Source organism: Panthera tigris, chromosome B4 (assembly GCF_018350195.1).
Source record: "Panthera tigris isolate Pti1 chromosome B4, P.tigris_Pti1_mat1.1, whole genome shotgun sequence".
Taxonomy (NCBI): Eukaryota; Metazoa; Chordata; class Mammalia; order Carnivora; family Felidae; genus Panthera; species Panthera tigris.
The window spans coordinates 34,309,585-34,332,705 of record NC_056666.1 but is presented as its reverse complement, the minus strand read 5'-3'; the positions used below and the strand labels follow the sequence as shown (position 1 = coordinate 34,332,705).

General features: G+C 38.4%; 1 protein-coding gene across 4 annotated transcripts in view; it reads left to right on the top strand.

The window, feature by feature from the left end:
- Positions 1 to 23,121, top strand: part of LOC102954411 (cat eye syndrome critical region protein 2) — a 180,229-nt gene that overhangs the window by 125,691 nt on the left and 31,417 nt on the right. For 3 of the 4 annotated variants that reach the window (XM_042991485.1, XM_042991483.1, XM_042991482.1), the window contains exons 6-9: positions 404 to 453; positions 1,437 to 1,606; positions 9,213 to 9,296; positions 19,115 to 19,268. In XM_042991485.1, the coding sequence (XP_042847419.1) occupies positions 404 to 453; positions 1,437 to 1,606; positions 9,213 to 9,296; positions 19,115 to 19,268 (458 nt within the window). The remainder of the gene's footprint in view (positions 1 to 403; positions 454 to 1,436; positions 1,607 to 9,212; positions 9,297 to 19,114; positions 19,269 to 23,121) is intronic. The other variant, XM_042991484.1, reaches the window with a different exon arrangement.

The following is a 23,121-nucleotide window of genomic DNA, read 5'->3' as shown; positions in this document are numbered from 1 at the left end:
GGGGTACAAATGATGATGATACTTAACACTATTTCACTGAACGCTTCTGTATTTAATAATTTAATCTCCAACATCCCTGTGATGTAGGCATTATTTATAGCCTATTTTAAGGAAAGTTAATTAACTTTCCTGAGGTCACATGGTAAGAGGCAAGCCTTGAATGGGGACAGTCTGACTTTAGAGCCTGCGTTCTTAATCTCTACCTTGCTTTTCTTCAGTATAGCCCTGATCAGGGAGGAAGACACTAGAATCCCTATTGTTTAGGGCAGGGCAGATGGGTAGGCATTTAACCGGTAACACTTAACTCCTCTGTTTGACTTCCAAAAAAATGTTTTAAAACCTAATATTTTCCTGTGCATATCATTGTGCAATTTAATTGGTGCCTCCTTTCCCTGTGTTTCAGTGAAAAACAGGAAGAAAACTCCTTGGCATCCGAGCCACAGACAAGAAATGGTAATGACTTTTGTTGGAGTTTAGAAAAGATTGGGGCACCTGAGTGGTAGCTCATTCGGTTAAGCATCTGACTCTTGATTTCAGCTCAGATCACCATCCCAGGGTTGTGGGATCCAGCCCCATGTCAGGCTCCACACTGAACATAGAGCCTGCTTAGGAGTGTCTCTCTCTGTCTCTCTCTCTCTGTCTCTCTCTCTGTCTCTCTGCCTCTGTCTCTGTCTCTATACCCCCCCTTTCCCTCCCCACCCCATGCATGCCTGTCTCCCGCACTCATGCTCTCTTGCTAAGATATAAAAATAACTAGAAAGGATTAAGTAAATATGATTGATTTATATTATGATGACAACTCTTTTTCCAGAGCCATGCAAAGCAATTAAGCTTATTGCAGCAGCCTTCTAACTGGTTTCTTTGCCCTTCTTCAGTTCTCTCTTCCTCACACTTACCTGTGCCTATCTCTCCATCTGATGGATAACTTCAGATCTTCACTTGTGCTTTCTAACCTGGGCACAGTGTAATGGGCACATTACATTTGGATAAATGAGCAACTTGTCAAAGACCTATCTTTTTAATGTAAAATGCTGTGTAAGGGATTATATTGGATTCCTAACCAGATTTCAGTTCCGTAATCCAAATTGCCTAAAACTGGGAGTGGGAGAGGAATATCAATTTATATACAGTATGTCAACATAAATGAAACAGGAAGACTGCAGAGGATCAAATCAGAACCTTTTGAATAGAAAAGTAAGTATATTTAAGCATTTCTATTAAAATCTGTAATTACGACGGTCACAATACTTTTAGGTGTAAATAGTAACATGAAAATCAAAATTATACGTTATCAACTTTTTAAAATTAATACCCTTTTTTTTTAAATGTTTTTTATTTCCTGGTTTTGTTCATACCCAGGGGAGAATGAAATTGAGAATAAACAGAAAAAAGGTCCTAGTGGTATCTAGCTAATGAACCTATCCTTTCTTTTTTAGGGTCCCAAGGGCCAGGTCAAGGCACCTGGTGGCTCCTGTGCCAAACAGAAGAAGAATGGAGACAGGTCACTGAGAGTTTTCGGGAGAGAACCTCTCTTCGAGAACGGCAGCTCTATAAGCTCCTCAGCGAGGACTTCTTGCCTGAGATCTGCAACATGATTGCCCAAAAGGTATGCAAACCGGTGGTTCCTCCTCTTCTTTAGTAGCTATAAAACTGCTTTATTTAAGGATGATTCATTAAGTTTTGAATACATTTCTAGTGTCTCCTGGAAGTGGTACAAGCCCTTCACTTTGATCTGGAATGTTAAAAAGGGACCTCATGCCACCCACTCTCCTTCACTGTGGATCATCCAGTATTCTCCTTAGCCCCACAAAATCCTCAGTGACTCCCATTCCATAGTACTTAGGATGGCTTTTCACAGTTTAGAACCAACTTTCCTTCTGTAACATTCCTCAGAAAATGTTCCCCAAGCCCCCAGGTGTATCTTCTATCAGCCTGTGCATACTTCTGTATATATATGCTGCTTTTTTGGTGGGGGGGGGGGGGGGGTGTTGGGCAGAAACTCTCTCTCTTCCAGTAAGCAGCAAGTTCTGAAGGGTATTTGTCTTTGTAGCTCCAGGGCCACTCTGCCAGCTCCACATGTGTGATGCTTTTTCCGGTTTTATGTTATAGTTCCATAAATCACACTTTCTATATTTTCCATGCATATACACCCTCATGTATGCCTTTTTTTTAAATGTTTATTTTTAAGAGAGACAGAACTGGAGTGGGGGAGGGGCAGAGAGAGGGGGAAACACAGAATCTGAAGCAGGCTCCAGGATCCGAGCTGTCAGCACAGAGCCTGATGCAGAGCTTGAACCCACGGACTGTGAGATCATGACCTGAGCCAAAGTAAGACGCGCAACCAACTGAGCCACCCAGGTGCCCTGTCTTTTCTCAAGCATCTTTCTCCTTCTCCTTCCCTGCCTATTTGAATACTACTCTCCGTAAGATCTCCCGTGTCTCCCAATTTTAGGATTTTCTCCCTTATGTTTTTTTTTTTCTTTTAATGTTTATGTATTTTTGAGAGACAGCGAGCAGGGGTGGGGGAGGGGCAGAGAGAGAGGGAGACAGAGGATCCGAAGCAGGCTCTGTGCTATCATCGCAAAGCCTGACACAGGGCTCGAACCCACAAATCATGAGATCATGACCTGAGCTGAAGTCATATGCTCAACTGACTGAACCACCCAGCCGCCCCTACCTAACACATTTTGTCATGACTTAATTCTGTTTTGAGTTGTTTAAGCTTTGTTTAGATTAGGCACCATATCTTACTGTTTTAAACCCCATAACACCTAATGTAAAGCCTTTTCCATGGTGGATGCTCAAGAGTCATTGACTTTGCTTATTTCATTGCAGTAATTCTAATACTTCTGACTGTTGCACATGTTCATAAAAGTCAGAAAATTTTGACCACCTGCCACTGAAATCTGAAGAGAAAGAATAAATTAATTGCTGCAGCACCTCCAGAGAAAAACAGAAGGAGAAATATATTAATTTGTTGTGAATCCAGTGGTATTTCTAACTTTTCTAAGTAGGTTGGTGCTTTAAAAGGAAAATTGTAGAAAGTCACCATTCTTATTAGAGATCTTATAGAGTGCTTCAATAATTACATTTTAATGGATGAGCAAAAGAAGAATCTCCATTTCCTCATCACCGTACTTAATTCCATATACTATAATTATACTTAAGTTTGTGACCTGCTACCCACTGTGACAATTTTTCCAGGAATTGAAACACATAATCTGATTTTCTTTTTTTTTTTTTTTAAGTTTCTTTTTTTTTTTTGAGAGAGAGAGCACTTGTGAGAGCAAGTGATCGAGGAGCAGAGAGAGAGAGAGAGAGAGAGAGAGAGAGAGAGAGAGATTGAATCCCAAGCAAGCTTTGCACTCGGCGTAGAGCCCAACACGGAGCTCAGTCTCACGATTTTGAAATCGTGACCTGAGCCAAAATCAAGAATGGGAAGCTTAACCAACTGAGCTACCCAAGCACCCTTAATCTAATTTTCTTAAAGTAACTATTATGTGGAGATGGTTTTATAACTTTACGTGACTTTATATATAACGATGACACATTAAATCATCAATAAGGCATATGACTACTCTGCTTAATCCTTCTTTTGTAATTTTTGCCTTTTTTTTTTTTTTTTTTTTTTTTTTTTTAAAGTAATCTCTAGGGGCACCTGGGTGGCTCAGTCGGTTAAGCGTCCGACTTTGGCTCAGGTCATGATCTCATGGTTTGTGAGTTTGAGCCCCACGTCGGGCTCTGTGTTGACAGCTTGGAGTCTGGAGCCTGCTTCAGATTCTGTGTCTCATTCTCTCTCTGCCCTTCCCCCACTTGTGCTCTGTCTCTCTCTCTTTCAAAAATAAGTGAATGTAATCTCTACATCCATTGTGTTCAATCCCTTGACCCCAAGATCAGCAGTCACACGTTCTACCAACTGAGCCAGCCAGGTGCTCTTATAATTTCTGCTTTTTTACTGCAGTATTCAACCTATGATTTTTTTGAATAGATGAACTAAGAAAAAAAACTTACAAGCATAAAACTGATGGTTTTGATGGGAAAAATTTCAAAAGTTATTCTTTGCAAGAGAAGAAAAATTTTTAAAATAAGATAAACATGAATTATAATTCTCAAGAAACATGAAATTACAAGCCAAATAATAACAACAGATTTGGTATTTTGAAAGGCGTATAGTGCTATAAATTAGCAAACCTTAGTAAAATAGGGTATTAATTACAAAAACAAGAGAATCTAAATTGTGCAGTAGAAAAATCTAAGGGGCACCTGGGTGGCTCAGTCTATTAAGTGTCCGACTTAACTCAGGTCATGATCTTGCAGTTCGTGAGTTCAAGCCGCATGTCGGGTTCTGTGCTGATAGCTCAGAGCCTGGAGCCTGCTTCAGATTCTGTGTCTCCCTCTCTCTCTGTCGCTTCCCTGCTTCCCTGCTCTCTCTCTGTGTTTATCTCTCTCAAAAATTTAAAAATTTTAAAAATGAAGAGAAAAATCTTAGCAGTTCAGTAATTAGGGGAAAAGAGTAATCACAAAGGGATCCCATCAAAAACTCCAGAATCAGGGGTGCCTGGGTGGCACAGTTGGTTAAGCATCCGACTTCAGCTCAGATCATGATCTCGTGGTTTGTGAGTTCGAGCCCTGCTTCAGGCTCTGTGCTGACAGCTCAGAGCCTGGAGCCTGCTTCAGATTCTATGTCTCCCCTTCTGTCTGCCCCCGTCCCCTGCTCGTGCTCTGTCTCTGTTTCTCAATAGTAAATAAACATTTTTAAAAATTAAAAACAAAAAAAACTCCAGAATCACTTGAATGTATTCACAGGTAAATTTTTCTAAACCCTTAAAAAAAGATAACTTCTAAACATTTCAAAAATGAAGAAAGAAATGGGTAGCTACCCTTGTTCATTCAGATACAGATATCTTAGATTCCTATTCTTCATATAAACACACCCTCTTCATTCAGTAATATAAATGTCAAGTCCTTAATACTAACAAATAAAAGCCATCCTTCACCAAAAGAATAATAATTCTTTTGTTCCTAATAATCCCTAGGTTCTGCATTTATCCAATGTTAACAATATTCTTATATGAATGTATACACATAAATGGCACACAGAAAAAAAAAAAAATAATAATCCCTAGGTTCTATTATTGGTAACATTGTCTTGGAAGTTTTATCTAGTATAATGATACAAACAAGAGTCAGAGGCAAAACATTTTGCCTGGAGGAATATGATGAATCTGCTTAGAAGTCTGTTAATTAGAAGTTAGTAATAGTGCTGGGTAACTAGACTTTCTGCATCAGAATCACCTTGCACACTTATTAAAAGCTCAGATTCTTGCCAGTATACCACTCCCAACCCCTATCAGAATTGTTAGAGGTGTTATCTGTTAATATGCAGTTGTAGAAGCTCTCAGGTGATTATTAGGCATACTGATATTTAAAGATTGCTGAAAAAAATCCCATTTACAGTAGCAACAAAACAAATTTTGCTGTGAAACTAACTTGAGTTGTACATAGTTGATAAGAAAGAAAAAGCTACAGAACTGTTAGTAGATACATATTTTTTAAATCTCATGTAAATATATTAAGACCTCTGTTCCTAGAAGGAAAGATTTTTTTTTTTAAGTTTATTTATTTATTTTGAGAGAGACAGCACGAGTGGGGAAGAGACAGAGAGAGAATCCCATGCAGGCTCTGCACTGTCAGCACGGAGCCCAACATGGAGCTCGAATCCACGAAACCGTGAGATCATGACCTGAGCCAAAACTGAGAGTTGGACACTTAACCAACTCAGCCACACAGGCGCCATGGAAAGATGCTTAGATATCAGTATTCACCAAGATAAATTGAGATTTATTATAGCCTTAGCCAAATCCGAAGATAATAAAATTTTTTCTCCAAAATAACAGGTGGATAAAAAGTATTGTAAAATAGGAGTGTTAGAAGAGGTAGATGACAATCATATGTATTATCACTTAAATCAGCATATTGGAAGCATTCTGAAGGGGACTTCATGTAACAGACATGCTTATCATAAATGATTTACTCAAAGCAGTACAAATGTACCAATCTTCACGGTCTTTGCTGAACTTGGCATTTAGCAATTTTTTTTTAACGTTTATTTAGTTTTGAAAGAGAGCGTGAGAGACAGAGTGAATGGGGGTGGGGCAGAGCGAGGGGTACAGAGGATCCGAGGCAGGCTCTGAGCTGACAGCAGCAAGCCCTATGTGGGACTTGAACTCATGAACTGTGAAATCATGACCTGAGCCAAAGTTGGATGCTCAACAGACCTAGCCACTCAGGTGCCTTGGCATTTAGCATTTAAGACATATGTTCATCAACATGTGTAATATTTTTACAAATGTGTTTGTGTTTATTGTACTTGTTACAGTAATTACACAAATATTATGAAGTCAATAAAATATGAGCATAAAAATTTCTTTGAAAATTTTCCATTAAAAAAAATCATTGAATATGAGTTGCTTTAAAAACTTGACTCTCTAGGGGTGCTTGGGTGGCTCAGTCAGTTAAGGGTCTGACTTCAGCTCAGGTCATGATCTCCAGTTTGTGGGTTTGAGCCCCGCATCAGGCTCTGTGCTGACAGCTCAAAGCCTGAAGCCTGCTTTGGATTCTGTATCTCTCTCTCTCTGCTCCTCCCCTGCTCACTCTCTCTCTCTCAAAAAACAAATAATAAACATTTCTTTAAAAAGTTGACTCTCAAGGCAGTGCACCTAGCTGGCTCAATCAGGAGAGCATGTGACTCTTAATCTCGGGGCTGTGAGTTCAAGCCCCATGTTGGGTGTAGAGTTTACTTTAAAAATAAAAAATAAAAAGCTTAATTCTCAAATTAGAGCAAAGCAGTAAAAGATTGAATAGGACAAAAATCATTAAAATGATAAGGTTTCTGCATTTGGATTACAAATCCAATCTCTTTAACATCTCACTTTCACTTAAACAGAACTGGTAGGGCAGATAATGGCTTAAGAGGTTGATTTATATGACTGACTCATAGGAAACCCTCTCAATGGGGTACTGCATCATATGATTGGTGAATGGCAGTACATTTATACATTAAGTAAAATACATGCTTGAAGTATATACATTTTTTAAATTCCTTGCTTTAACTATGTTACCCTACCACTACCCATCCTAATTATATTGGCCAAGAGAGTTTTTTTTTTTTTTTGTAATAATGAAAAATGCCAGTGATTCAAATGTGACATTTGAAACATATTATCAGTAGAACATAATGTGGTGCTCACAGATACACCCATTATATATAAAATACAGTTTGGGAACACCTGGGTGGTACAGCTCTGTTGGTTAAGCATCCAACTCTTGATTTCAGCTCAGGTCATCATCTCAGTATGTAAAAGCACAAAACAGCTAGGACAGTGGACAGAGGGTTAATATGGCATAGCAGGAGTCAAGAGCTTTTCTTTCAAACTTCATTGAATAATGGTGCTTCCCTTTTCTAGTTATCCCTTTGGATAAGTTACTTGATATCTCTAAATTTTTATTTTTTGTTAGTAAAATGAAAGCTCTAACTTCACAGAAGTTTCTATGGGAATTAAGCAAAAGAAACCACATCAGTGTACCTGGCATAGTACACAGCTACCAGTAGGTACTTGGTCCTATCCATTGTTCATGGTTGTAGATAATTGGTGAGAAACCTTGTTAGAAAACTAAATCTTACCAAAATAAATGCAAGTGTGAAGAAAGTTAAAACAGATTAAATAAATAGCTCTCTAAATGTTGAAATAATAAAAGAATCAGTAAGCTTTTTTTGACCATATAAAAGTTAAGCTTTTATGGTAAGGTTTAAATAAAAGATCTAAGCTAGTAAAAGTATTTGTTACTAATATTACAGGCAGTAATATTTAAACAGCTTATAAACATTAGGTCTTTAACAAATGAATAGACTTAGAGTATAGATAATTCACACAAAAGAGTAAAGTTGTAGGAAAACAAGTTCATCTTCTTTATCAAGACTACCATTTCCACATTAGTAACTTTTGTCTGATTTGGCAAAGTTTGGAGTCAAGTTGATATTAGCCGCTATTGCTACTAGCATGGTAAACTCGTACAATCCCTTCGAAAGAGAATTCCATGGTAAATTTTCACATTTACTTAAAATTGAAGAGCTCTTCCTCTTGGGGTCTTTAAGCTCGTAAAGGAGTCGCTCATAGGCATATTTGAGGAAACTGCTGTGGTAGCTTTTGTGAAAAAGAAGGTCATGACACTTTGACGATTAGATTACATTTGTACTGAGGACTGGTCATTCTCCTAAGGAAAGCTTTCTAAAGCTTCTTTTTAAATCTACCACAATTGCTTTGCAGTATGTTTGCATTGTATAGACCACACCTTTTTGTCACTGACTTTTTTTCTACCCTTTGTGCCTTTACCTCATTGATTCTTCAAGTTTCAAGACTTTGGATTAAGTGGTACTGGACCCAAACCTGGGTAATGCTGATACTGATACTGAAGCCACAAAATTACTCATCTTAACTGCAAAGCCTTTGCTTACCACCTCAATATAGGTTACATTGGTGAAGCTATGGGGCTCACTCCACAAAAATTCCAAAACTTATGCTGACCTTAGGTAAATACCTAGCGTTAGTTAAGTTTCAAAACTCCTTTCTTGAAATGTCCTATAGTGATTGCTTTCAAGCTTTTAAATTTTGTCAAGTCTAATCTTCTCAGGCAAGCTCTCTGATTTCTGGTCCCTGAGTCTTTTTCCCCACTTCTGTCTTGCTACTTTGGTTCTCAGCTGAGGCAGCCACCCTCACTTCTCACTGCTGCCACTGAGCTGCCTTTTAGGGGAGTTCTGCCTCCATCTGCTCGTAATGCCTCCTTTCAGAGCCATTCCCTTCAGTGAAAAGTGGTTAAACATGGCTTTCTCTTAATAATTTGCAACAAAATATTTTTTTAGTGTTTAAATAGTTAAAAGAGTTTCTTGCCAGTGATAAATATTGATAGAGGAGACACTTGGTGTCTGTAAGTTTTTTGCTTTTTTTTTTCTTTTAAGAAAATAAACTGGCTTGGTACCTTATGGAATTGAAAAGTCATTTTATTGACTGTCCAAAGGATACCTTTGGCTCTTATTTAGGTAAAGCCATAACCCATGTGCCTTAAAGGCCACTCTAATCCTGGCAGCAGCAGTAGCAGTAGCTGAGAACACCCTAATCTGTCTTTTCCTTTCTTTTCCTCACTTCTAACTATAGGGAAAGCGTCCACAGCGCACAAAGGCAGAATTGCAACCTAGGTGGATGTCTGACCACCTGTCCGTCAAATCCATCAAGCAAGAGGTGAGTGTGTATGAGAGTAGAGAGGAGTTTTAAGTGTTCAAAAAGATTGTTCCATTTTTATTTCAGGTACTCCTTTTATTCCTACTTTTTAATTTACCTTTACCTCAATTTCTAAATCTCAGACTTTTATGGAGCATTCTTATACATGAGATGCACTTTTAGAAAAAGAAGACATTAAAAAGTAAGATATGACATTGCACTCTTTTGGATCTTAACAGTTAATTTCCAGTGATGATAAACATATCCGTATCTAATATAGGTGAGAATGATAAGCACTATAATAGATATCTATGTAGTAGAAGTTCATGACTGCAAAAATGGAAAAAATTAGTGGTGGGCAAAGAAAGGGGAGTTGAGGCAAGCAGAACTATACTTCACCTGAACCTTGGAGAATGACTAAGATTTTGATGGTGGATAGTGAGGACAGAAGAGTAATACACAAGAGTAATATAAACAAAGCACAGAGGCATGATGATATATAAATGTGGTAAAAGAACAGTACATATTTGGATGTGTCTGGCATATAAGATGTGTTGTTGTATATAGTGGAAGAAAATGCCAGAACGATGAAATTTTTGAGTCTCCGGACTCTCAAGCTTATATTTTCAATAGACAGGCAGTAGTTAGTGAGGTTATGTCATTAGAGCTTTGTTTTAGGAAGCTACCTTTCTGGTCACACCATGATAAATGATTTTTTAAGGAAACACTGGAAAGTAAGAAATCCATTAGCAGTATACTTCCAGCAGGAAAGAATAGTGGAATCCCTGCTGTTGAAAATGTAGGTCTAAAATGGAGGAAATGAGGGGTACTTGGGTGGCTCAGTCGGTTAAGTGTCTGACTTCGGCTCAGGTTGTGATCTCACAGTTTGTGAGTTCGAGCCCTGTGTTGGGCTTGTGCTGACAGCTCAGAGCCTGGAGCCTGCTTCAGATTTTGTGTCTCCCTGTCTCTCTGCCCCTCCTTCTCTCTCTTCTCTCTTCTCTCAAAAATAGATAAACATTTAAAATAATAAATAAAATGGAGGAAATGGTGGAGGTCGGGGAGTGGCAGGAGAGGGTCATTAGTGCATGAGGGTCATTAGTATCATGGTATTTGTTGTTTTGAAAAATATGACAGTGAAAGAAAACAAATTGTGAAAAAATAAAGAGGAAGCAGGGTTGAGGAGAGCTTGTGGAGTTTTCATTTTTTTAAATTGAGATGTAGCATGGACATGAAAGATGTCCATGAATGAGAAAGAGACTGCATGTAACTGACTCTGGTAAGGTGAAGTGCCTGCGAAGCAGGGCCTTGCCATGGAGTTTCTCCCGTTTCTCCTAAGTTAAAAACACAAACTTTGATGGGGCAGGAAAACGTTAGGAGTTCACATTGGATGTTCATCTATCCTCTGAAGGTGAGAGTGGAGATCTAATGAAGACACAATATTTAGGTCAACAACTAATGTATTAAAAAAAGGGTTTCCGGGGCGCCTGGGTGGCGCAGTCGGTTAAGCGTCCGACTTCAGCCAGGTCACGATCTCGCGGTCTGTGAGTTCGAGCCCCGCGTCAGGCTCTGGGCTGATGGCTCGGAGCTGGAGCCTGTTTCAGATTCTGTGTCTCCCTCTCTCTCTGCCCCTCCCCCGTTCATGCTCTGTCTCTCTCTGTCCCAAAAATAAATAAAAAACGTTGAAAAAAATAATTTAAAAAAAAAAAAAAGGGTTTCCCCACATCCAGAAGCCGACTATGTTTGGGCATTTTCATTTTGTACCATAGTTTAGGGTAGTTAAATGACTTTAGCAGCACACGTATAGGAAGGGACAAAATTGATACTTACATTTACTGAGATTTAAAAATTGTCAAGGTGGTAAAGGAATGTGAGGCCAAAGGAACTTGATTGCAGGTGATGATATATTTGATGCTGGAAGTCCAATAGGAGAGAGGAATTCAGGGAGAGACAGTCATAATGAAAGCACCCAGCAAGTGATTTCCCTAGATCCCCCTTCCCAGTCTGTGAAGGTTATATAGAAGGTGCCTTGTACTCACGGCCCTCAATCCTCTGAAACCTCCATTTCCTCACTCTTCTTTTACCAGAGGTTTTTCTTTGTTGCTAATTTCAATCTCAAATCCAGACTCTGTGCTGGGCAGTTCTTACAGTCTCTGTACTTTTTAACTTTTTAATGCCTTTTAGCATTATGTTTTGTTGAATATCACATAGTTTAGTGGTCTTAGAAAGTATGGAGCTTCTTACTACCTCAAAGTAATGTTTTCATGACTTAAATTCAGGTGACAGCATAATTTGTTTTACAGAGATCTTATCATTCACTAAATACATTCTACCTTGAGCCTAAAAAAAGGAAAAAATTAATTTATAAATTTTTACTTAAATATATTTGCATTTAACCTTTATTTCTGTTTTTGAGTTCATAGACATGTTCTTGCCAGTTGATAAACTGCCCAACTTTTAATGATTGGCAATTCTGTCATGACTGACTTCAGTCTCCCCAGTCTCTTCTTTCCTATAGCATCATTAGTTTCGGAATGGCCTTTGGTAATTGGTATCCAGCCATAGTTCTCAAATGGTTTTCTAGCTCCTTTTGTTTTGTTGTGTCCTCTCCACTTTCTTCAATACCTTAAGAGTTAACACCTCTTTGAAAGTTCTCTTTCCTATTTTCTGTTCATTGTCCCTGTACTGAGTCCTAAATGCCTTAATGTACATTTCACATTACATAGTAATCTGAATACAGACCTAAAAGTTTTTCATGGCTGTAAGCAAAGCTTAGCTTCAGATACTAAAATTTCTTCTTTTAGTTATTTTTTGTAGTGTTCTTTTTTTTCTGTTTTCTTTAGTTTTAGATGTAACTAACCATGGAATTGTAGAGCTCCTGAATATCTGTTCCGGTACCCAATGTCCTAGAGAAAACGTTAGATGTGTTATGAGTTTTGTGCTTTTGTTTAAGCAGCAGAGAATCATCAGGCCATTAAAACCTTTTAGGCAGCATGTCTGACCTATATTGGTTACCTAGGAGTCCAATCTTTTTGCCTCAAAAAGTCTTTTAATTGTGACTCCTGGGGAAAATATTAGCGAAGGGAGATAGTCTTTCTAAACTCTGAGATTAGGGCTGCATTGGTTATTTTTGTCAGGACACTCTGGACATTACTCTTACTAGGGACCTCTTTGTGGTGGTATGGTCTCAAGTGTGCTACTAAAGGTGGCAAGGGTGCCAGGGTATCTGATAACCTGCCCTGGGTGAGGGGGGAGCACGGAAGGGGAGTTTAGGCACTGCTTCAACCGGATTCTATTTATAATACCACTTTAGAGGATTTCAAAGTGGTGTCTCTAATTAGCTTCTCATTAAAATCCCCCCTTGATTCTAGCAGGTCTCTTATCTATAAAACATTTAAAAAATAAAATAATAAAGAATTTAGATAACCCCCCATTTATACAACTGACCACTTACAAAGGAAAAACTAATGCAGTGTCAAACAGCATAAGAATTTTTTTAACTGTTCAGGTTTTTTTTGTTTTGTTTTTGTTCCTTTGGTTGTACTTGCTCTTTAAACTCTTAGTGTTTAAACTATTAAAAATTAAAACATTACTAAAAGTGTCTCCAGGCAGTGAGTCCGATCCTTCAGTGGTATTTTCATTAATATTTGCTTTAGCTTGGGGTAGTGTACTGCTGGAAATGAGAACAAAAATTTTTAATTTTTTTAATGTTTATTTATTTTTGAGAGAGAGACATGGAGTGTGAGCAGGGGAGGGGCAGAGAGAGAGGGAGACACAGAATCCAAAACAGGCTCCAGGCTCTGACCTGTCAGCACAGTGCCTGATGCCGGCTCGAAATTCAGGAACGGCAAGATCATGACCTGAGCGGAAGTCAAGACACTTAACCAACTGAGCCACCCAGGCACCCCAAGAACAGAAGTTTTAAAACAGATTCTTGGTACATAGCATGGATTTTTTTTTCAGATTTGTATGATGCAATTTGTATAAAATAATAATTGTTGAGAATTCATATCAGATAAGAACTGCTGAAATTATAGCACATGATGAAACAAAGCCACACACCAATTTACATTCCCACCAACAGTGCATGAGGGTTTCCTTTTTCTCTGCATCCTTGCCAACACTTGTTATTTCTTGTCTTTTTAATGATAGCCATTCTAACAGGTTTCGTGAAGTAATAACATCTCATTGTGGTTTTGATTTTCATTTCCCTGATGATTAGGAATGTTTCATGTACCTGTTGACTTTCTGTGTCTTTTCTTTGGAAAAATGTTCAGGTTCTCTGCTCATTTTTTTTTTTTTAATTTTTTAATGTTTATTTATTTTTGAGAGAGACAGAGACAGAATGCAAGTGGGTTAGGGGCAGAGAGAGGGAGACACAGAATCTGAAGCAGGCTCCAGGCTCTGAGCTGTCAGCACAGAGCCCGATGTGGGGCTCGAACCCACAGAGCTATGAGATCATGACCTGAGCCAAAGTCAGGCGCTCAACTGACTGAGCCACTCAGGCGCCCCTCTGCTCATTTTTTTTAAGAAGAAAAAGATTGGGGTTTTTTTTGCTATTGAATTGTCTAATAAGCTTTTTTAATATGCTACAAATTTAAGTTACTCAACTGTTGCATCTTACATGCTTAGCATAAATATTAATTCATTGAAAACACAACTGAAGAGATACATACTGTGTAATTCCAATCATGACATATTCAGAGCAAGTAAATCCACAGAGACAGAGCAGATCAGTGGTTGCCAGGTGCTGCAGGATTGGGGAGTAAGGACTGGCTGGCTGATGGGTTCAGTGTTTTCTTTTGGGGTACTAAAAATATTTTGCAACCTAACGTAGGTAGTGGTTACATAACATAGTGAATGTACTAAATACCACTGAGTTATACACTTCACAATTGTTAATTTTATGTGAATTTCACTTTGATTTTTAACAAAAACTTATTGAGAGTAAGTTTTACATAGTTTTTAAATGATGTAGGGCCTCTGATTTAGCAGAAATTTTTTTACATCTGTAATTATCCCAAACTTTGGGATCCTGCTTCATTGTTACCAAAATAACTTAAACTATTTATAATCAATTTTTAGTACCTCATCTTAAAAAATCTACAAGTTCTGGGGTACCTGTGTAGTTCTGTCAATTAAGCATCTCACTTCAGCTCAGGTCATCATCTGGCCTTTTGTGAGTTCAAGCCCCACATCTGGCTTGCTGCTGTCAGTGCAGAGCCCACTTCAGATCTCCCCCCGCCCCCACCACCACCACCACTCTCCTGCTCCTGTGCACCAGCTCTCATTTACAAAAGAAACATTTAAAAAAAAATTTTTCTTAAGTAAAAAATCTACATGTTCTAACCTTTGGGTACTTTAACATATTTTAATTTTTGACTTTTAACAGGGATCATATAGAGGGAGTAAAAAGTCAATAAAAATTAGATCATTTCAGAATATGTAATACTAGTTCATTCCCCCAGTTTACTTGGGAAGGAGTTATTTTAAATCCAGAAGAATTTACCTGCTCTTCTAGAAAACTTGGGGGACTACATTAAAAGACTATAGTACTCTAACAATTCACAAATCGTCAGTACTACACTTTTACCTATTTGCTTCAGGCCCTTTCTCTAGGCATTTATTACAAAACTGGCATTTTTTTTTTAATGTTTGTTTAATTTTGAGAGAGAGAGAGAGAGAAACCGAACTCAAGTGGGGAAGGGGCAGACAGAGAGGAAGACAGAGTCTGAAGCAGGCTCCAGGCTCTGAGCTGTCAGGACAAAGCCCAACAAGGGACTTAAACTCATGAACCGCAACATCGTGACCTGAGCTGAAGTTGCACCCTTAACCGACTGAGCCACCCAGGGACCCCTAGCGTTCTTGATTTTTATATCCAAACTATCCTCCAAACCACCTGTGCTCCAATAAGTTGAGAGCATTCACTTTACCACATTTTTACAAATGTATCACCTTTTATCATCCTTCACTATTTTGTAAGTGAAAATGCTATTTTAGGAGAAGATATTTGCAAACAACATATCAAATAAAGGATTTTAGCATCCAAAATCTATAAAGAACTTATCAGACTCAACACCCAGAAAATAAATAACCCAGTGAAGAAATGGGCAAAAGACATGAATAGACACTTCTCCAAAGAAGACTTCCAGAAGGCCAACTAACACATGAAAAGATTCTCAACATCACTCATCATCAGGGAAATACAAATCAAAACCAGAGTGAGATACCACCTCACACCTGTCAGAATGGCTAACATTAACAACTCAGGCAACAACAGATGTTGGCAAGGATGCAGAGAAAAAGTATCTATTCTGCCCTGCTGATGGTAATGCAAACTGGTGCGGCCACTCTGAAAGACAGTATGGAGGTTCCTCAGATAATTACAAATAGAACTACCCTATGGCCCAGCAATTGCACTACTCAGTATTTATCCAAGGGATACAGATATGCTGTTTTGAAGGGGCACATGCACCCCGATGTTTATAGCAGCACTATCAACAATAGCCAAAGTATGGAAAGAGCCCAAATGTCCATCGATGGATGAATGGATAAAGAAGATGTGGTATATATATACAATGGAGTATTACTCGGCAATCAAAAATAATGAGATCTTGCCATTTACAACTACGTGGATGGAACTAAGAGGGTATTATGCTAAGTGAAATTAGTCAGAGAAGGACAAATATCATAGGACTTTAAGAGACAAAACAGATGAACATAAGTGAAGGGAAGCAAAAATAATATAAAAACAGGGAGGGGGACAAAACGTAAGAGACTCTTATTTATGGAGACCAAACAGGTTGCTGGAGGGGTTGTGTGGGGGGGGGGGTGGGCTAAATGGGTAAGGGGCATTAAGGAATCTACTTCTGAAATCATTGTTGTACTATATGCTAACTAACTTGGATGTAAATTTAGAGAAAGAAATTAATTAAAATATGAAAAAAAAAGAAAAGGCTGTTTTACTTTTCTTTTTGATCATGGATGTGGTTTATATATCTCTTCTGAATTTGATATTCATGTTCCATTTGTTTTGTGGGGGGCTATTGTTAATTGATTTGTAAGGTATCTTTACATAGTAAGAATAATACTTTGTTGGGGTGCTTCGGTAGCTCAGTTGGTTAAGTGTCTGTCTGACTTCAGTTCAGGTGATGATCTGCCTGTTCAGGTGTTCAAGCCCCACATCAGGCTCTTAGCCCCACATAGGCTCTTAGCTATCAGGCTCTTAGCTCTTAGTCTGCTTCGGATCCTCTGCTTCCCTCTCTGTGCGTCCCCTCTCTTAAAAATAAATAAACATTACAGGAGTCTGGGTGGCTCAATCGGTTGGGTGTCTGACTTCAGTTAAGGTCACGATCTCGTAGTTGGTGAGTTCAAGCCCTGCATCAGGCTCTGTGCTGACAGTTCAGAGCCTGGAGCCTGCTTCAGATTCTGTGTCTGCCTCCCTCCCACTGTGCACTCTCTCTGTCTCTCTCCCTCTCTCTCTCTCTCTCTCTCTCAAAAATAAATAAACATTAAGGAAAAATATTTAAATAAATATTTTTTTAAAAAACAATAATACGATCACCTGGGTGGCTTAGTCAGTTAGGCGTCCAACTTCGGCTCAGGTCATGATCTCACAGTTCGTGAGTTCAGAACCCTTTGTCGGGCTCTGTGCTGACAGCTCAGAGCCTGGTGCCTGCTTCAGATTCTGTGTCTTTCTCTACCCCTCCCTCGCTTGTGCTCTGTCTCTCTCTCTCTCTCTCAAAAATAAATAAACATTAAAAAAATTTTTTTTTAAGAATAATCATATTTGTTGCAAAAAGAATTTTATAGATATTCTTTTGGTTAATTAAATAATTAACTATTTTTCACCCCTTCCATCGTCTTCAAACATGATACACCTCCCATGTTTATTTACAGATGATTCTTATGTGACTTAATGCTTCCATTCATAAGTCATTAGCTTGAATTGCTTTAGTCCCTAATAAAATGCTGACCCTAATTAATATCCCCTTGTGCTGGTTGAAGGAAGAATATTTCACATGTTCTCACCTGCTATCCTTTGGCAAGGAGAAGCAGAATACACACATACGTTATATAGAAACCACTACAGTTTTATTCAAGTGAAATAATTCCTTTGACCAGGCTTAGTTTTCCTCTCCTCCACTTCTTCCATCCTATCAGTTGTTAGGGGTATCTGTTCCGTTATAACTTCTCAGCTGGGTTGCAATAATTAAGGACTTGGGGGGGGGGGGGCAGCTACTTGTGTAATGGAGAGAAGGTGCTTAACTAGCATTTAGCAGACAATGGCTAGATTAGCATTCTTCAGAAGAATGTCCCTTAATGTCAGTAGCATCCCCATTTCAGAAAAAATATCTAGTGTATCTCAACTACCTGCTCTGGTTATAGGATAAAGATTTTAGGAAACTTCTTTAGTTTTACAATGTTAGGTGTGATAATGGTTATTTTGTTTTTCGGTTTGTTTGGGTGTTTTGGGTTTGTTTTTTGGGCTTTTTTTTTTTTTTTCCATATCCATCTCTCCTTTCTCATTCATTTTAGATTTTTACCTTGTAGGTAACAAACTTAGGCTCATAGAATTTGAAAGGTCAAGTGACTTTGGGAAGGTCTACTATCTAGGCAAGAGCACTTCTGAATTCTGAGTCAAATGAGAATCTGAACTTGGTTTCAAAGACCATAAAGAAAATAATAGAAAATTTTAATCAGAGCACTTTCAGTGTTCAGTGGAGACTTATAAGTGACTTGTAAAGGTCAATATGCATTTGTCTCTTTTCTCCCTTCTTTAAAAAGAGCACTGGTGTAAGGTCTATGGTATAAAACTTTTTGAAAATGCATCCAGTACAGCAGATTCCTTAGGTCTTCTTACTACCAAAAAGATGTGTGATGAAAAGCTTCACATTCCTGATTAAGGTTTCCTTAAAATGGAATAGTTAATGTTATCTTTTCTATGAGGGTATTGTGAATTCTCCCTTTGTTGATACTGGATTCATTTTTCTGTCTCTGCAATTCTATATACAGGGAACAGTTACTCTTCAATAAAAATTTTTCTTAAAAGTTCTAGCTTTCACATCACAAAAGGCAAAGGAAGAATTGAAAATAAACAATTTCAGCCCTAGCCTCACTATTCTGGTTTACAGAATGGCTTGGAACTAGTTATATTGGAAAGTATGCAGAGTAAAACTTTCATGCATTATGATGGTAATGGTCCTATTTTCCCTTATCTTTTGTTAGATTTCGTAGATAATCACTTTCCCAGTTACCATCTGAAATGTTTATATTGTTTGTATGAAAAACAAGGGAAGATGATAGCCAATCTGAGTGATTTTATGAATTTCTGTACAGTTGCCTCTAGGTATCTTAAGGCAAAATGGTAGCTCCTTCTACCAAACTCTTAATTTTATTCATTGTTTTGTTTGTAAAGTATTAAAGTTAAGGGTTTTAAAGTCATGCACCCTGAAATCGTGACCCTATGTTCTTCTTTTTTGAAGTTTGTTTAGATGAGAGTACTTTTTAAGATGTCACTTTTCTCACATAGTAAATCTGTAAGAGTGGTGTCTCCAAACTGCCTCAGTTTCTTTTCTCCGGTCCAGCATATTCATAGCATTATCTCCTAAAATGTAGATTGTCGACACCAACGCATTTACCTTGGTTTAAATTGCCATTGTGTTTTAATGTTCATCCATATATTTATTCTATAGATAAGATCAACTTGTGGGTATAAGCTCCCTACCTAATATTATTTATTAAATAAATTGAATTCAGTAAAACTTGAATCTTAGAGCAGAGAACTGATCTTACATGATTGTGTATTGACTCTATCTATACACTTTATTGGCTCTTTCCAGGAGACCCCTGTGCTTACCAGAATAGAAAAACAGAAGCGCAAAGAGGAGGAGGAAGAACGTCAGATTCTCCTAGCAGTGCAGAAGAAGGAGCAGGAGCAGATGTTAAAGGAAGAGAGGAAACGAGAGTTGGAGGAAAAGGTCAAGGCAGTGGAAGGTACGTAGGTTCTGCACAGTACATGGGGTATGGGAATAACCCTCCTCTGGCAATTTCTATTAAATATCTTGTTAACTGTGCTGTGTCTTGAATCCAGTCTTCTTACATTTGCTTTCCTTCTACAGCACTTGTATTTGTCATTCTTGGTTTTCCTTTCAGTCTCGTGCTCCTTCCTCTCATCTATATACATTCCTCATAGAAAACAATACTAAAGTATTGATGACAAGTTTCACAGAAATAACTAAACACAATTGAAATGTGCTAAAGAAAAGTCTTACAGATTTTTTTTCATGTATGGCACTATACAAATTTAGAATATTACCATTAATTTTATTAGGACAGAATAGTTTTCTCAGACTTACGTCCAGGTGTTCGTCTGGTGTAATGAGATTTTTCTTTCATTTGCAGTTAATACGAAGGATAATGACTGTCCCTAGATGTGTCAGATAGCAGTTGTATTTATAAGCTGATCATGTGGTAACAGATCATTTGGCTTAGCTGAATATAGATCAGTATTTCTTTTCTTTTAAGTAAATGTATTGAATATTTTAAATTTTTTAATAAAAAAATTTAATGGCCTGTATTTTCCTCTTTAATGCAGTGTTTCATTGCAAAATTTAAATAAATTTTGGGTGTGAAATTTAGTGGATTCTGGCCTTATTAAGTGCTTTTCTTCCTCCCATTAAGAGGAAGTGGTGCCTTCTGTTTCTTGATAGGTTAACCCCATTCCAACTTTGATCATTTCTTCATTATAAAACCCTTAGGGCATTTAATCTACAAATTTAGCCTGTGTCACAGTATGTAGTATGTCCTACTTGTAAAATGTTTCATAGGTTTTATTTCCAGTGCTAGATTTAAATTCCTTGAGACAGCAACTATGGCTTTTATTCCTTTATATTTTTTAAGGGGATTCTGTAATTTTCACTGGGACTCTTAACTGGCTACACTATTGTCATTTGACTTTTATACAAACAGGCTTAAAATTTATTTTTATGGCTTAGTGCCTATACCTGTATGATTAATAATGCCTATGTTATAGATTGTTCTTTAAATCAACAAATATATTTAGATCACCCATTCTATGCCAGGTGTTGTTCTTGGAATATAGATATTAAACAGAATAAATTAATCCTTTCATGGAGTTTCCATTTCAGTGGTGGGAAGAAACAAATATTGTAGAATCATCAATAGTAGTGAAAGATCTAAAGAAGAAAACAGGTTTAGAGATAAAGAGTGACATGATGCAGGTGGCATTTAAATAAGATTGTCAAGAAAGCCCTCTGTGGACATCTATGTGGATCGGTCAATTAAGTGCCCTACTCTTGGTTTCAACTCAGGTCATGATCTTAGGATCGAGCCCTGTATCAGGCTCTGCACTGACAGTGCCAAGTCTGTATGGGATTCATTCATTCTCTCTCTCTCTCTCTCTCTCCCTCTCCCTCTCCCTCTCCCTCTCCCTCTCCCTCTCCCTCCCCCCCCCCCCCCCCCCCGCCTCCTCTTACTCCCTCCCTCTCTCCTCCCACTGCCTCCCTCCCTCTCTCCCTCCCTCTGCTTGCACACGTGCTCTCTCTCTGTCTCTCCCCCTCTCTCCCTCTCTCTCCCTCTCTCCCTCTCTCTCCCTCTCTCTCCCTCTCTCTCCCTCTCTCTCCCTCTCTCTCCCTCTCTCTCCCTCTTTCCCCCTCTCTCCCCCTCTCTCCCCCTCTCTCCCCCCACCTCCTCTCCCTCCCTCCCTCTCTCCTCGCACTGCCTCCCTCCCTCTCTTTCTCCCTCTGCTTGCACACGTGCTCGCTCTCTCTCTCTCTCAAAATAAATAAATAAACTTAAAGCCCTTTCTGAATATGTGACATACAGTAATGAGGTGAATGAAGGTCCCATATGAACATCTGATGGGAGAAGAGCATAGCAAGCAGAGGAAATAGCAAGTGCAAAAGCACTGTGGAGGGAATATACAGGGAAGAAGGTCATTGTGGCTACATCAAAGTGAACAAAGCAGGGGGAAGATTGGCAGGAAATGAGTTCACAGAGGTAACCAGGGGTCAGACCATGGCTTTGTAGACCTTGTTAGAAGGATTAAATTAAAAAATGGTTAGTCCCCAGCACACAACAAGCTCACAAGTAATAGTTATCATGGGGGAACTGTAGAGAGTTTTTATAGGCTGTAAAATAGCAACAAACTTTTCCTGAATTCTTAGAAGCTAAGTGAAAAGGGCAGGGAGAATAATGGGTTTTTTTATTGAGAATTTATTCACTGATAACTTTAAAGTTTAAAATAGTTAATTCAGGGGCGCCTGGGTGGCGCAGTCGGTTAAGCGTCCGACTTCAGCCAGGTCACGATCTCGCGGTCCGTGAGTTCGAGCCCCGCATCGGGCTCTGGGCTGATGGCTCAGAGCCTGGAGCCTGTTTCCAATTCTGTGTCTCCCTCTCTCTCTGCCCCTCCCCCGTTCATGCTCTGTCTCTCTCTGTCCCAAAAATAAAAAATAAAAAAAAGTTGGAAAAAAAAAATAGTTAATTCAGAGAAACAAGCTTTTTGTGACAGTAAATTCAAAGAGGACTTCATTATGTAGGTCCTTTTACCATAACGAATAATATTTATCTGTGGTGATGGTAAAACAAAAATTTTTACACTGTTTAAGATCAGTCTGTAAAGGGAGCACAGAACCTATCAGTTAGTTTTAGTCTATTATATGCTTCTCTTTCTACCCTGTCATCCCAGCAGTGTTTACAGGCAGTCACTAGAATAGGGATCCCCTGAAATTGTTGGCAAAATTAATGTGATAGGACATGAACACATATTTCCAAAGAAAGGGCTCATAGCTTTCATTTGTTTCAAGAAATTTGAAAAGTGAGAAGTGGATTAAGAAAAAGTAGAAGCCAAAAGATGGAAAGAACCAAAATGTTCAGAAATGCATGAATGGATAAACAAAGTAAGGTTTATACCGATGATGGTTTATTATTCATCCTTAAAAAGGAATGAAATTCTGACACAGTCTACAACATGGATGAACCTTGAAGATATTATAATAAATAAAGTAAGCCAAGAGGAAGGAAATGGGGAGTTCTTACTAAAGGTACAGAGTTTCTGTTTAGGATGATGTAAAAGTTCTGGAAATGGTAACAGTTGCACAATACTGTGAGTGTACTTAATATTACTGAATTGTACACTTAAAATGATTTAAAAGGTAAATTTTACTCTTTTTTAAAAGTTTTTTAAGCCGGGTCACCTGGGTGGCTCAGTCACTTAAGCATCTGACTTCGGCTCTGGTCACAATCTCCGGTTTGTGGGTTCAAACCCCACATTGGGCCTGCGCTGACAGCTCAGAGCCTGGAGCCTGCCTCAGATTCTGTGTCTCCCTCTCTCTCTGCCCCACCCTCGCTTGCACTGTGTCTCTGTCAAAAATGAATAAATGTTAAAAAAAAGGTTTTTTTTTAAACCAAAAGAAAGAAAAGCCCAAATAAATGCACTGCTTTTTATTAGTATGATACTTGTATAGGAAGTAAAACTGGATTGTGACATAAATATTCATACCAAGTTGAACAAATCAGTATGGAAATGGACATCATTGAGACTTTCTCATCTCAGTATGGTTGATATGTAACGTAAAAATTCTTCTTGCCTCAAATACATAGAAATTCTTTATTTTCCTTAATGTTTACTTATTTTTGAAAGAGAAAGCATGAGCAGGGGAGGGACAGAAAGGGGGACAGAGGATCTGAAGCAGGCTCTACATTGACAGCAGCAATCTCAATGTGGAGTTCGGACTCACAAACCATGAGATCATGACCTGAGCTGAAGTTACACGCTCAATCTACTGAGCCATCCAGGTGCCCCTCAAATACATATAAATTCTATTTT